The sequence below is a fragment of the Arvicola amphibius genome, chromosome 2, assembly GCF_903992535.2.
Source record: "Arvicola amphibius chromosome 2, mArvAmp1.2, whole genome shotgun sequence".
Classification (NCBI taxonomy): domain Eukaryota; kingdom Metazoa; phylum Chordata; class Mammalia; order Rodentia; family Cricetidae; genus Arvicola; species Arvicola amphibius.
Window position 1 is genome coordinate 56,561,235 of NC_052048.2, and position 16,094 is coordinate 56,577,328.

Sequence of the window (16,094 nt, forward strand, 5' to 3'; positions counted from 1 at the left end):
TGTTTACTTCTTGTAATTTTATATGATCTGTTCCCATTGTATATAGTTGTATTTGGTTTCTGAATCTGCCTTATTTAGACAAAAGGGGGAGATGTTGGGGCAGCTGGCCCAATCCCTGCGTTCAGGGGCGTGGCTGCCCCAGGGGAGTAAGGTACCTTTAAAAAGGACCGGGTCCCGGAAGGAGCCCCCTGTTTTTGTCCCCCGCGTTACCCTCTGCTTCGCTGGACCCTTGGCTCTGTAAGTTCCCTTATTTCTCCTTTTATTAAAATTGATTTATTCTAAAAGGACTATTTTTGGTTATTTCCAAACTCCTCCGACCGCCGCTACAGCTCTTCTTTCCACTTACCAATCTTAGCACCATCTCCCCAAAGATTTGCGGATGGGAGGAGGGATGAAAGTGCTCCCCAGCCTCCCCCTTATATTTTGAGTACTGTCCATGGATACGAAACCTTTGAATAAGAAGCTCAGCCAGAGTAATAAAGGACTGTGTTATGCAGTAGGGGCTTGGCAGATAGGGGACATCTTCATCATTCATAACAGTGTGAATGCTTACTGTGACCAAACTGTACTCTTACACATTAGTAAGATGATATGTCTTTTCTTATGCTTGGTGTGTGTGTGTGTGTGTGTGTGTGTGTGTGTGTGTGTTATACATGCATGAGTATGAGGGTACATGCCCCAGAGCACATGGAATAGCACAAAGTTTGGGACAACTATTTGCTTTAATAGAAAGATTACTGTGTGAGGTTCTGCATTTGGTTCACCTATAAAGCAGGGCAGCATCTAGAGAAATGATCATTTGACATGCAGCATGGCAGAAACATCCACCCAGAGAGAAAAGCTGGTTGGCTTGAGGCCTCCTGCCATGGCAGTTCCAACAAAGTGACAGTAACTTGAAAGTTTTGCTCCTCAGCTGTCCTCCACAGGGCATCATGCAGTCGAGTGTGCTTGAATTAAACCTGAGGCTTGCCACATGATTCTATTCTTATCTATTTTGATTCTAGCAGTTGCTAACCTTTTCTTCTAGGAAAAGGTGGGAGTGGGGATTCCTGTCGGTGAGACTCTACTGTGCTGAGCTGCGAGAGCACTGGCCTGGCAGAGGCAGGTATGAGCGACTCCTGGGTAACTTTCAGCAACACTCCCAGGCCCTGATAGTTGGCAGAGGCCTGGCACCAGCTCTGTCTCTCTGCTGTGAGGACGACCTGCCCTTTCCCTTGGATATCCGAGCTCTGGGGAGCCAGAGCTGACGGTGATGTCATCATCTTGTGATGCTGTTGGGTGACCTTGTTCATAGAGCTGGTCCTGCTCATCTCTCTCATGCCTGAGAGCTGAGCTGAGAAAATCATTGTTATGAACCAAGGGGAGAAGAGTGGGGGACCCTGTAAAAGAGAACCCCACCTACCCACTCATCCAATCCCCATACCCTAAGCACAACTACCTTTGATCTAACCTAGTTTCTAGCAATTCTCAGCCTGGTAAAGCCATAAAGGAAGAAGAACAAAAGATATTGATGAGGGCTGGAGTGCAGCTCAGTGGCAGAGCACTTGGCTAGCTCCTGTCTTATGGAGACAGAAACAGGATTGGAGTGACTGAGTCTAGTGTTCAGCTAGTTACAAAAGCAAGGCTTCTCCATGCCTCATCTGTGTCCCTACCTTGTAACCCACAAATGATGGCTCTCAAGTGCCTTTCAACCTCTCCAAACTTGTTGAATCAATAACAGAGTGCTCCTAAGAGCACTAAGAGCCTAAGCTGAGAGGACACAGCCCAAATGAGGACACTAAGGCTGAGAGCAGAACCAAGGATCTACTAAGTGGGGGTGGCAGAGTCTGGCCTCGAACCCTCACAAAAGCTCAGTTCAACCACCCGGCTACATCCAGGACCAGTGTGTTGGTGAAATCCATCTTGCCTAGCCTGCATGTGTTCTTGTGGATGGCTGCAGCTCAGCATGTAGGAGCCACTGTTAGTATCTTTTGCCTGAAAACTGTCCTCTGGGGCCTGTGGTGCATGTGTTGTCTGTCCTGTGCTTCTGGGTGCTGTTGGAGTTTCACATACTGTTTGGATTTAAGGAAATAAATGGCAGAGTTTGCAGTCTAGTATGTTGACAATGAACCAAGACAGTTGAAGCTGAATGGGTAAGAGTGTAGCACCCCCTGGTGTTGAAACATGCTTTGCGCATTTGGCTGATCCTGGGAACTTAGAGTTGGACAGTAGCGACAGAGGAACAGGAAGGCAGAAGGCTGAGGTGATGGCTGTGTATTTCAAAATCTACAAGAAGAGATTTTAAGTTTGCATCACAAACAAACTATGTAAGTGTAATTATTTTAAGTACATGTTCGTGGAGATAAACATTTATACTGATTTAGACCCCACCCAATGCAAACACATTTTGGGCCCACAGAGAACCCATTCATTTCTACATGTGTATTTTATGCTCGTGTCTTTTGAGACATCTTGATTCACAGCCCCTGACTGGCCTGGAACTTGTGATCCTTCTGCCTCAGTACACTGGGTGCTGAGATTGCAGGTGTGCACCACAATGCCACACTCTAATGTTCAGTTTTTATGTGCCCAATAAAAAAATACATTTTATTGGGGGTTAAAAAAAAAGACATGTAAGTTTAGGTGAAATCTCTTAGGAGCATTCTCTGTGTTTCCCCTCATTTGAGCAAGTGAACCCCAGGAAGGGGAAGAGACTCAGCTAAGTCCACAAAGCATGTTGGTGACAGAGCAAGGCCTGAAAGGCTTGCTACCCCACCTCTGCTCTCTCCACCGTTCATTTAATCCATTGTGGGTACAGACGGAAGACCAGGTCGCCATTAACCTGAATGGCAGCTGCTTACTCAGAATCCTTCCCCCAGAGGGGAACAGGAGGTGATGGCATGTGACCTGAAGGGATCACAGCCCCCAGACCTATGACTATTGACTTCAGGGGCTGTTCAGCTGTATGAACAGCTCTGTTGTAGCTGAGCCACATGGTGCCCGATTCCATCTCAGAACTCGATTAGTTGGTGCTGTGACCTAGGCAGGTCTGTTTGACTCCCCAGGTCTTGGTATCCCCCTGTGAGGTGGGAGTACTGAGTGACACCCGGCTTTCTCACTTAATCTCTGAGTGCTCAACCTTACTCAAGAGTTGTCTTGCCCGTTGGCCCCCTTGCTGACCTTCAGCCAGGAAAAAAATTCCCATTCCCACTACTCTGCCAAATCCCCACAGAGCCTACACCCCCCCACCAAGACAGGTTCCCTGAGAATGCTGTTTTCTCCTACCTCATTCCCCCACTTCCTTCATAGCACTTACCTTAGGCCCTTAGTTGGTCCTGTAGGTCCTCCGACAGATTCTGGCACATGGTAGACATTTCTTTTCCTCTCTGGTGTGGAGTATGTGTTCATGTGTGTCCATGTGTGTTCGTGTGTATGCACATGCATGTGTGTACACTTAGGGAGGCCAGCGATTGGTGTTTTATCATTCTCCACCTCATTTATTGAGACAGGGTCTCTCACTGAACCTGGGGCTTACTGATTCAGCAAGACTAGCTGGCCAGCAAGCTCTGGGATCTTTCCAGGGCTGCCTTTTCAGGCATGTGCCACCACTCCTGCCTTTTCCCGAGGGTGCTGGTATCTGACCTTAGATCCTCACATGCACTTGGGAAGCCCTGAGCCTGAATAAATCCAATGAGTTCAAAGTCAGATTCTCCTGAAAACTACTCAGGGAGACAAGAGAGGAGAACTAGACTAAGACAGATAAAGACGTGACCTCAGCCCACTGTGCCTCAGTGCTGCTTCCAACCTGGGAGTGGTGCCTGACCTGGAAAATTCCAGGGTTGTCTTGGGCTGCTCATGTAGCTGCTTGTTTTACAACTGACCCTAGGGTGCTCCATCTGCATAGCTGGCACGTGGCACAGCCATGCATTGAAGCTCAGTTATCTGACTCCATGACACTGCAAGATCCTCTATGGGGACTTTCCAAACCTACAAAGGACAGCTGGGGGCTCCTGTCAACACCTTGCCCTGGATCTCCACAGCAGGGTAAGTGGGTGGGAAGAACACCAAGAAAAGAATACCCTCAGGGGTAATCAATATCAGAAACCACAGTGGGGCTTGCTGTGTTCACACCCATGAAACCTCAGCATCAGCCAAGAAAATAAGAACCGACATGCTCGGTGAGAGTGGAGCAACAGGCCTACAGGAGCTGAAAATACTGGGCCTTGTAGTCCTCATTCTTGGTGTTTTCCATGTAAACCGGAGCCTGGCAAGGTGCCTGCAGCTGGCTCCTCCTGGTAGTCCCAGGCACATGGTAGCAGAAGATGGCTGAGGGATGAAAGGGAGGTGTAAGCCTTGCTGAGCTGAGGAGACTCCAGTACTGGGGGATAGTGTCTTGTCTCTCCAAAGTTCCATTGGTCCTTTCTGTCTGCAATGCCAGTCACATAGTACTGGTGTCATTTAATCTTCACCCATTCGGCATTGCTGGAAGACAAGTTGTTGGCCAGGCCTCAAGCCTGGGGTTGTGAATTTACAAGTAGTCACTTGTCTGGTGGGACTATGTTCAACTCTTAAGTATCCTATCCTTCCCAGAAGCAGAGGAAGCCAGAACCTACCCCAGCTTAGCAACCCCACCCAGGCTACAGCAGGACTCTACAGGCACTCCACCCAACCCTCACTACAGGCTCCTGCTGCTGCCATGGGGCCCAGTCCATAATGAACAAGCCTAAGCTCTGCCCACCTTGATTGCCCAAGAGACTCTAGAGCCTCCAATGAGATTCCACAGCAATAGCTTAACACCACGGTGCCTGAGGTGTGTCCAAGAAACCTGTCACTACTAATGCCCAATTACTTTTCAGTAACTTACAGCCAAGTGTTATCTATGAAGCAGGCCTTCTTTGCCCCTAGCAATGTCTGTTTTGGTTTCCAGTGATGGCCCTGTATTTTCTGTCCTTGTGAGAAGCAACCACTGTTCCTAACATAAAATGACCAACCCAGGAATGGAGGCATCTGATGAGTCCACATATTTGACAGGAAGCAACTTCCAGGAGGGTTTACTTTGACTGACACTTTGAGGGTTAGGAAGGCATTGTGATGGGTGGGAGTGGTTCATCTGTGATAGCAGGAGCATGAAGCTGCTGGTTCACATCTGGGTAGTTCAGGAAGCAAACCTTAATGCCATCTCTCGATCAATTACCCAGTAAAGGTTCTACAGCCTCCCCAAACAGCAGCACCAACGGGGGATCAAGTATTCGAATACCTGAGCCTGTGGAGGACCATCCCCGTCGTAACCATGACAGACTGTTACCGAAACAAGCATAGGATATCCAGCTGAGTGCTTAAGTCTATGGCATAGTTGCTCGGAGCCCTTTGCCATACAGTAGACCAGTAGAGGTAGCCCTGGTGTGAGGGACAGTGGCAGCGCTCTGCTTGAGCTGTCAAAGCACAGGACCGAGTCCTAGACCTGAAGGGACCGCCAACCTCATACTACCTCTTGCCCCTCAACTTGATAACACAGGCAGTTATTCTATAATTTGCTTTCTTGCCATTATCAGATGAGCTGATGTTTGTGTTGGGTGTAGTCAAACTTTAGCATTCCTAGGTTTCAGAAACGTGTGTAAAATAAGTTTTCACAAAGTTCTAGTGCAGTCTATCAGGGAGCTGGCCAAGCAGAGACCTGAAGAAGTATCACACAACACTGCATGCCTGAGGTAGAACAAGAGGCCAGGAGGGCAGACACGCCACAGCTGCGGTAGACCCTGGACACTGGTTTAGTACCTGTAGCTGGGGCCTCTGCCATACACCCACGCAAGCTCAGCTGATGTCAGACGAGGCCACCCTGCAGCCACACACCAGCATTAGGGTGACCTAAGTGCTCCAGTTTGCTCCTTTTAAGACTGCAGGGCTTGAGAGGACTACGTTAGAGTGGTTTTGCCTGAGGCACGTTGTTCAGCTAGTTAGTTATGGCCATTGCTGTTAGCATTTGGTTAAGCTGTCTACTACTCAGGAAGGGGGATCCCAAGGAACCACCACTTGGCACAGCCCAAATCCCATGCCCTGTGTTTCCCAGAGAACAGGACATCACCTAGCACAGCTAAACCCAAGGACAGTGTGGGGGTTGTCAAGAGGGTTCTGCCCTGCCTAGTCACTGAAGACCAAAGTCCCATCAGCTCAGCCACACTTGTTTTTCTCTTCTCTAACTTGTAGGGACAGGTACGATAAACAACGGAAATAAAGCCTCTTCAACATGACTTTGGCTCAGAGCACATGAGCAAATTGCAACTGACAGCAGATTAGCAAACTCATTGAACATATTTACAGACACGGCCTCCACAGTGCAGACTGTCTATACTTTTTTTGTGTGGTGCTGGGGACTAAGGACCTGATGCATACAGGACAAATAGCCAACCCAAGAGAGCCACGGCCCTAGCTCAATCGGCTACATTTCGCGGTGGGGTAACTACTTAGAGCAGGTGTTGACTCTAAGTGTTTTTGTGATTTCACGTGAAGTGCTGGCTGGCTGAAGCCAGAAGGGAAGTAACTTTGCTTTCAGCCTCGTCAGGTCCTTGTCACTGGCAGCCTGTGATCCATGAGTGGAAGATAATTTCTTCAGTCACACAAGTTATGTACTGTGTCCTCCTGGCAGGTCTGAGGTCACTCGCCCCCTCCCCTCTGGCCTGGTTCTCAACAGGGTTGAGCTCTTGCGGCCCCGAGATAGGAGAGGCCGCAATGACCTCCTTGTCCCGGATCTGCTGGAGCAGCTCTTCCTTAGATGAAGGCAGAGGCCAGAATGGCCAAACTTTCCTTTCTCATGTTAAACTTGGCGCCCTGGACATGGGAGAGGATGCTGCACATACCAAGTAAAAGCTCGAGAATCCACAAGACACATTAAAAAAATAAAAATATAAAAGGGACATCAAATTTAATTTAAAGAAAACAACCTGAAAGTAACTGCAAGAACAATGGGCAAACAACTCCTGAAGAGCGAGGAGGCTGGCGACACTGATAGGAGGCTGGAGAAAAGGAACATGGGGTTTAGCTGAGAGGCTGTAAGTTACTCGGAAATGAACTTCCTTGAGGGTGGAGGGATCCTTGGGTCACTTCTGATATCAGAATGCATGTGAGCTTCTCTCTGTGAGTGTTCTGCACATTTCAAGAGGCAAAGTCTCCATTTCCTACACAGGATCCTCTTCTGTCTCAGCCGACTCTCAATGGAGGGGCAACTAGAACAACACCATCTCCCCGGACAAAGAGCATGGGGATGTTCCGTTTTGTTGACTGCAAGAGACAACAGGAGAGAAAAACAAACAATAAGGTCAAACAGTCTGAGCACTCCTGTTCCCGGGATGACTGCAGCAGAGAAGAGGGCTATACACTCAGACCCACTCTCCTCTTCCCACGTACTGCTAGAATCTTCCAGGGTTCCTTTGCAAACCAGACCTGGACACAAAGTAGAGCATTATTCTGGGTTTTTTTTTGGGGGGGGGGAGGATGAGGGGGTCTCACTCGATGTTATTCTGAAACTTCTAATCCTCACACTTCAACTTTGAGTGCTGGGATTATTACTTTTTTTATATTTTTGGTTATGAGCCTAGCCTTTAACAGCTGAGCCATCTCTTTAGCCCTATTACTTTTTTAGAGATTTATTTTTACTTTATGTGTATGGTGCCCTCTTATAGCTCCTATATGTACATGACACACATGAATTCACACAGATATAAATAAAAATTAGGAAATAGGAAATAGGGGCTGGAGACATGGCTCAGAGTGGTTAAGAGCACTGGCTGCTCTTCCAGAGGCCCTGAGTTCAATTCCCAGCAACCACATGGTGGCTCACAACCATCCGTAATTAGCTTCTGGCCTGCAGCGTACATGCAGGTAGAATACTGTGTACATAATAACTAACTAAATAAATAAAAAATAAATAAATCTTTTTTAAAAATTAGGAAATAGATGAATAAATGTAAAATAAAAACAAGTCAGACGTTGTGGCTCATGACTGTAATACCAGGATGGAGAACGTTGAGGCAGGCAGATCACCAATGGTTCAAGTTCAAGTCCAACTTGATTACATGGTCCATTTCCAAGACAGCCTGTGTTATGGAGAAAGACTGTGAAGAAGCAAGTGCTCCTGGCCTCTGAGCCATCTCTCCAGTCCAGATGCTGTGACTATAGGAGTATGCCACTTTATCTGGTTCTGGGTTGATTTGGGGGGAGTGGGTGCTGGGAATTGAACTCTTGTACATACTTTGCTGTTGTTGTTTTTCAAGACAGGGTCTCTGTGTAGCTCTGGCTGTCCTGGAACATGCTCTGAAGACCAGGCTGGCCTAAAACTTACAGAGATTCACTTGCCTCTGCTTCCAGGGTGCTGGGATTAAAGGCGTACGCCACCACCGCCAGTTACTCTTGAACATTCTAAGTAAATGCTTTACTACTGAGTTACATCCTCAGCTACAACTGGATTTTAGCATGGGCTTCAAGGGTAACTTCCTCTGAATGCCAATGGGTAATCATTGTTTTACCAATGGATGAACCCTGAACACTGAGATCTCAAGAACAGGAAGGCAGAAGTCTATGTCCCCAAGTTAGCACCTGAAAGAATGCCCGGGACTCAGACTCCACTGTGCCCAGCCATCACACCTGCTTCTACGCATTCCTGTGAGCACAAACGGAATGCAACCATCAAGGCTTAGTGATCATGATTTGGGCAGTCAGCAAACATGGCACAACCTGGAGTCACCGTTTGGCCTGGCAAAATTTAGGCAGAACTTGGGAGCAGCCAAAAGGCCTCCCAAACCTACAGACTCTGAGGACAAAGGCTGGAAAAAGCCGAGTGTTAATAAGTGGATCGGCAGCCGTCTCTGCCTGGGACTGGCTGCTCCCAGAGCCTGCTGCCTGCCGCCACATGGCCTGCCACCACTGCTCGGGCCACTTTGGGCCACCACTCTGGGACCAGCAGTCGTCTCTGCCTGGGACTGGCTGTTCCCAGGGTCTGCTGTCTGCTGCCACATGGCCCACTACCACCATTTGGGACCTACAGCATATCTGCTGCCTACTGCCGCTGGGGATCTTGCAGCATTATTTAAAAAAAATTATAAAATTGGTGCCGTGACAGTGCCATGGTGTAACAGATGCATTCAGCAGGAAAGTACAAGGATGAGATCAGGCAAGAACTGGCTAGTTATCAGGCAGACAAAAACAAACTATGCCAGGTGCTTTTAAGCCCAACCATATAAGTACAAACAAAACAAAACAAAAAAACAAAAGAAAAAAGACGGACAAGGCCTGGTAAAAATACCTTGTCCTTAGGCAAAGACCACGCAGCCTGCTGAAGCCCAGGTGAGGATTAATCAGGGTGGTCTGATAGAGATGCTGTCTCCTCAATTTCTAGCAGGTGTGTAATTATGTGAGAACTGGTGCTTCAAGACGAGGAGCAGGAAGGTTCTGCTACAAAGAGCACAGCAGCACCACACGAAGCCAGCAGGTGCTACACCGTGGGCTGTTTGGTGAGAGGAGGTGGGAAGCATGATGGACAGCAGGGAAAGTGGGCTGGAGGTGAGTAACAGAGCTTTACCAATCAACAAATCTACGGTGGAGCGGGAACAGGGTTGACTTTTTTTGCCTTCCTATTGGCAAGCTGGTATCAATCCAGTCACTCACGAGTTAATGATGCATGCTGTGGGAAAAACCTCAGGGAATCCCAGCAGTCCGTAGTCCTTCCTGTTTTGGGAATGTTGTTATTCACTAGGTATGTCAACTGAGAGAGGGCAAAACAAACAATGGTCCAAGGGGAGGCTGTTATTTGGCTTCCCATTTCAAAGGTAATGACAACATACAAGACAGCAAGGCACTGTTCTCCACACTGCTGCATGAAATGACTGTAGACAGTCTGTCTTGCCTGTGTCTTTAGTAGACACACACACTACACATTATAACAACTATTGTAGGGGATAAAGAGATGGCTCAGTAGTTTAGAGAGTTGGCTGCTCTTCCACAGATAACCCAGGTCCAATACCCAGCACTCACACGGTGGCTCACAAATGCATGAACAGTTCCAAGGGATCTGATGCCCTCTTCTGGCCTCCTCAGAGACCAGGCATGCATGTACTACACAGACATATATGCAGATATCCATACACACATAAAAAAAAAAAAAAACTTTCTTTCTCCAGAGTTAGGGTTTCTCTTTGTAGCCCTGGCTGTCCTAGAACTTGCTCTGTAGACCAGGCTGTCCTCAAACTCGCAGAGATCTGCCTGCCTTTCCCTCTTGACTGCTTGGATTAAAGGTGTGCCAGTACCACCACCACAATCCAGCATCATAAAACGAATTTTACAAAAGAGAGAAAAGAAACAATTTATTCGTGAGCTGGAGGTGGTGGTGGCACAAGCTTTTAATCCCAGTACTCTGAGCAATGCTCAGACCAACTCAGTTGACTGGAAAGGACACTCTCTAACACACTGAGCTGCCTGTAAGTTGTGCAGCATGTTCCAAGTTCGCAGCTTGTGAGCTGTCACCTGTGTAGGAAAGGGCTTTGGCAATAAAGCTGTCTTTAAGATCAGTGTTAAAAAAAGATTGTGTGACTCTAAAACCCTTGCTTTACTTACTATACTCTATCAACAGTCCCTAAGTAGGTGCCAAAACATAATATGTTCTCACAAATACGTGTTAAGTTGCTGCACGATGAGATCTGACACTGTCAAGAGAAGACCTGCAGGACTTACTTTATATATCTCCTCATACGTCTCTTCATCAATCTCTATTGTTGTCACAGTTTCTTCCACATCTCCCAGGATCATATTTAAATGTTGATCATAAGCCTGAAGTGGGAGGGTGAGATTTGAGAAAAAGGAACAGGACTCAAAAGATGCAACGTATTTTATTATATGCAACATATTATAAGCAACATATTTAATACTTATACCCCAAACTTCTACATGCAAATAAGTCTCTCTGTGCTAGTTTGTCGTGTCATCAGAAGCCATTCCGAGTGACAATACTGTTTATGATCAAAAATGAATCCACTCAAAATAACTTGAAATTACTTAAGTACTTACTTTACTTGTTAACCAAGGAAGTCTTACCATTCACAACAGTTTATTATGAAAAATAGCAAATTCTTTGTTTGCCAGACTTCCTTCAAGGATAGTAAGCAACATAAAGTTCATCAACATGTGAGGGCAGTTGTTCTCAAGCAAGAACAATGTCAGTGACCCTGACAAAAATGATACAGGTAGAGCAAAAATTGGCCTATTTTTGTGGACACGCTTGAGTGTGGTGTACATGTGTATGTGTATGTTCACATGTGTGTGAACGCCAGAGACTGCCACTGAATGTCTTCCTCAGTTGCTCTCTACCTTATGTACCCATGTCGTGTCTTTCACTTGAACACAGAGCTTGCTGATGAGCTAGCTAGCCAGCTTGCTCAGGGATCCTATCTTTACCTCCGGAGGCTGGGGTTACAGGTAAGCCACCATACCCACCTGATGTTTCCACAGGTGTTGAGGATCTGAATTCCAGGCCTTACACTTTACACAGCGACCATCTCTCCCACCTCTCCTTTGCCCATTTATAACCTGTCCAGATCTTAATGTGCTTTGGGCTCAGTTGGCTCATCCAGGAAGGACTGGGAGCACAGTATTCAGTGCAAACTCCCAAATTCATTCCTTTTACTAAATGACAGACCTCCTAGGGCCTGTTCAGAACCCACTTACATGTTCTTCTAACGAAGTATTAAGTGGTTTGCCTGCCCATACCAAGGTAAAAATAGCCTAACAGCCATGTTGGGAAGGAACTGCTTGACAGCTACACAAATGAGCAAGATGTTCGCTGAGGGCAGGAAGCAAACAGAAAGGTGGGCCATTTAGTACAGAAGTAAGAGCTCAAGATGCCTCCAAGTTAAAGGTGACTGGTCTGGCCTGGGGTGTCATTCCATGTGCCAAAGACCCATGTAATTTAGCTCCATTCCACTTTTCTCATCACATGGACACCACTGTTTCTGAAGGAAGCTTGTAGATTAGTGACCCGATTTCCTTCCCAGCCCGAGGTTCTTTGTCCTCAGGTCTCAGGGAAGGAACTCTCACAGTTTCTGAGAGTGAGGACGAAGGGCAGCTGCCTAGCGGCTCTGTCACTGGCAGCACAGGGCTGTTTCTAAGCCTGGTCTAAGAAGGCTTGTTCAATTCTGTGCTGTAAACCAATAGCCCTAAGGAAGTGACAAGTTGAGACAAAATAGAGTCACAATGATGTCACTTAACAGGACCAAATCTTCAGAAATCCTAAGTGTGCATAAGCAATAATATACAAAAGTGCCTAATAAAGTTTTATAGCTGGGGAATAAAAGAAAAATGTGACTGCTGCCTTACATAGAATCCTGTGCAGTCAGCAGCTGTGTAATCATTCCATCAAAAAAAAAAAAATCATGTGGAAAAGGCGTTAAAAATATGTATATACAGCCTTTCTAGACAGGTTTTCACTATGTAGTCTATACTGGCCTCAAACAAATGATCTTCTTGTCTCAGTCATCTAGAATTACTAGACTTCAGTACTAGAATTATGGGCACATGCCACATACCTTACTAGACCCCCATTAAACACAAACAGTATATACACATGCAGAGAAGATCTGGAAGACTATGTAATCAACTTTGGACAGTAGTCATTCATAGCGAATAGGATTTCACTTTTAATTCTACAGATTTCTATGCTGTTTAACACCTTTTGTAGTGCTAGGGGATTTGCCCCAAGCTAGGCAAGCACTCTTACTGTATCTCTAATTGGTTAAAAAAATTTTCATAACAAAATGGTTTTATATGTCAATAACTAAAAAAATAACACCCTGTCCAATAACCTTTAAAAACAGAGAACAAAGCCAAGAATGGTAGTCAAGAATGTCTTTAATCGTAGCTCTAAGGAGATGGACGCAGGAGGATCTTGAGTTTAAAGCTAGTTGGGCTGCATGGCAAGACCTTGTCTAAAACAAAATGGACAAATAAGTTTGTTCATAAGTAAGAAGAAAAAATTGAAGGAGGTAAGTGTTCTATAGGCTGGAGGGATGCTCATGTTAAGAGCACTGGCTATTCTTGCAAAGGACCCGAGTCTGGCTTGCATATCACCCATGTCATATCTGTAACTCCAGCTCCAGGGGACCTGATGCCCAGTTCTGGTCTCTATAAGCATGGATACACATGCACACATGCATGCACATATTCCCTCATAACATTCTGGCTAAGGAAAACATATTTTAAAAATGAATAAAGGATATTCATATTGTTAAGATTTTCCAACTCCCAAAAGAAACTGCATAATTCAAAACTATGCATGTGCTGCAGTTCTTAAATCTGTAAGGAGGTAGGAAGGGATGACAGGGAAACATCTGGTTTTGAGATAATTTAACAGACTTACATGTAATCTGCCTCGAAGTTCTCTGTCGTTTCTCATCTTCACATAAATTCGCTCATCCAAACTGAGCCTGATGAGATCCAGGGGCTCCTCAACAGTGTTGGTGGTCTGCTGCTGACGGAAGAAGAGGGCTCAGTAAGGGACGGCCAGAGGCAGAGTGGTGTTTCAATCACTGGGAGCAGTGTAACCAAGGCAAGTCACTTAGCCCATCTATGCCTTAGACTAATTTGCTCCAATATTACTATCAGGTTTAAATGACATATGGAAGCTTAGAATGGTGCCTCAATGCTATGTAACAAAGGGTCAAAGTACTACGTGGGAAGGAGTTAAACAGCAAAATGATCATGACTGAACTTCCTCAAAATCCAAAGTATTAGAGTCCTACTTAAGGACCTTAGTTTTATCTTTTATTAATTTAATCACTGAAAGACGCACCTGCAAGACCTATTCACATACTAATGAAAAGATCTGACAGAGTTTAAAGCCAATACAGAGCAGGTTGAGTTTAGGGCGCCAACAGGGTGACAAGATGAACCTATCTAGCAAGTAGTATAGTACAGAGCTGAAAGAATTGACTTGGAGTCAGGCAGCCTGTGTTCAACTCCAGGCTCTGATCTGGCTCTTCTGAACAGGGATTAAAAATCATGTCATATCTTGTTTCAGACTCCTCATCTGCAAACTGGGGAGGCCACATCTTTCCCGCAGAGGACTTAAAGGTCTTATGTAAAAAAGAAATACTTATAAATGACGACCTTCATTACTTTTTTTTTTTTTTTAAAGAGACATGATACCCATGACAGGCTTTGACGTGCAGCAGTCTCCTGTCTCATCCTCCCAAATGTTGGGATTAAAGGTGTGAATCCCTTCTGGATTTTTTAAGTGTGCGTGTGTGTTATGGCATTCAAGTCTAAAGTTCTAGCCCTCCTCTGTGGGTTCCAGGGACCCAACTCAGTCTGTCAGGCTCATAAACTGCAAGCACGTTTACCCGCTGCCTCACCAGTCCACTCCAGCACCTGCAATTCTTATACTTAACATAATCTCTTGCTTTTTTCATGATTTAAGAATGCTATTCTTCTTGGTCAGTCATTTCAAAGGAATAATAGCTCAGAATTACTCTTCAAGAAGGGCCGGGACAAGTTCCAAAGGTTAGAACCCGGATGACTTGGAGTCAGCTACATGGAAAAGATGGTTCCAGCCATTACGAGTTACTAAAACTATTCAATAAGCTTCTCCAGTGAGTACCTGGGGCCAGTGAGAGTTGACTGAAGATGGTAGGCTGTGAGGCTGTAAGAGGCTGGATGAAATAAGCAACCCCACCTCCCCTACACACGCACCCTAGACCTTAAGTGGTACTTTCTTTCCTCCCCCCTTTCCCCTTAGTTCAGCAGGCTTTTGTTAAGAACCAAAGACAACCAACCACTGGATTACAACGCTCCACAAGTCACAGCACCCCCCCCCCCCAGTGAAGCTCATTCTAGTATGGAGAAAGGCATATAAATACATAGTAAACCAATGAAAGCATCCCCATGACAGCCCTCTTCAGTCTAGAACGCCCACTGTCAATCGTTTTCACCCTGCAGCTTTCAATACTGCCTTTTTAAAGAAGCTTCCCCTGAACATTGGGTTTATTCCCTCAACAAAGACCCGCTGAGTGCTCCCAGCACTGTTCTAAACCTAAGGAAAAAATGCACACAGAAAAACCTTTTTTTAAAGCTTCATTTTTATCTTATATGTGAGATTTTTGCCTGTATGTATGTGCGCCACATGCACACAGTGCTTTGGAGCAGAGGCCAGAAGGGGGCACTGGATCCCCAGCAACTGGAGTTAAGATGCATTGGGGATGCTGGTACCCAACCAGGGTCAACAAGTGCTCTTAACCCCTAAACCATCTCTCCAGCACACACACACCCATCCCTATTAAAGAACTTACATTCTAGCTGTGGAAGAATCACATTAAGTAAAGAAATATATGTTTAAAATAGCATGCTGTGTGTGAAGAGAAACAGTAGGGGTGGGGGGAGTGTGGGGTGTGTTCGTGTGTGGGAGTGCAAGTCATTCCTGTGGTCGGGGAACTCCGCAGACACCTAAGGAGTAGGAAAGAGTAGGTGAAGAGGCCTGTAGGCGCGTCTGTTGTCCTGTGTACCCGATCTTGGCTTGTTTTCTTCATACTACTACATCTCTACCAGTTTCTCTACCTCGTAAACTAACTGCACCTTTTATCTGACCTCCCTCATAACACACTCCACTGTCTGTGCAATTACTAAGCTGGTGTCCACCACTACATCACGCTTTCTGTTGGGCATCGAGAGCCGTCTGCATTTTGCACATACAAGCCGACGACGAGCGTGATGGGCAGAAAGGCGGGTTGAAAAAGCTCTGGGCCTGCAAAGTTTAAGTTGCAGGCGCGGCTACGGAAAGCCGCGCTTACTCGAGGAAGAAAAGCAACGGTCCACTTCTCGGTGGGCGTGGAAAAAGCGAACCGAGCCGGGAAGGGAAAGCGCTTCTTCCACGAGTGCCTCAAGAAACTTACCTGATCTACGTCGTCCGCCATGTTTCAAACGCTGCGCCCTTTCCGCCTCTCGCGAGATCAGGCGCTCAGAAACGCAAGGCTTCCACTCACTGGAAGTAGACGTGTATTATTTTTGTCCCTTTGCGCCACCGTAGTTTACATGGGGGGGCGGGATCTTCTTCGGAGGGCGTGCCCCAACCCTCGTTAGGGGGC

The 16,094-nt window shown here is 46.3% G+C and overlaps 1 protein-coding gene across 2 annotated transcripts; it reads right to left on the reverse strand.

Annotated features, from left to right (window-relative positions):
- Positions 1–6,881: 6,881 nt before the first annotated feature.
- On the reverse strand, positions 6,882–16,053 carry Lsm3 (LSM3 homolog, U6 small nuclear RNA and mRNA degradation associated). 2 transcript variants are annotated; one of them, XM_038317796.2, is made up of 4 exons: positions 15,903–16,053; positions 13,376–13,483; positions 10,699–10,794; positions 6,882–7,254 (listed from the first exon to the last, which is right to left on the reverse strand). In XM_038317796.2, the coding sequence occupies exons 1-4, from the start codon at positions 15,921–15,923 to the stop codon at positions 7,174–7,176; spliced, it is 306 nt and encodes a 101-aa protein (XP_038173724.1). In that variant the 5' UTR covers positions 15,924–16,053; the 3' UTR covers positions 6,882–7,173. The 2 variants fall into 2 exon arrangements, with proteins under 2 accessions (XP_038173724.1, XP_038173723.1); XM_038317795.2 differs by having other exon boundaries at positions 13,376–13,486; positions 15,903–16,030.
- Positions 16,054–16,094: the final 41 nt, after the last annotated feature.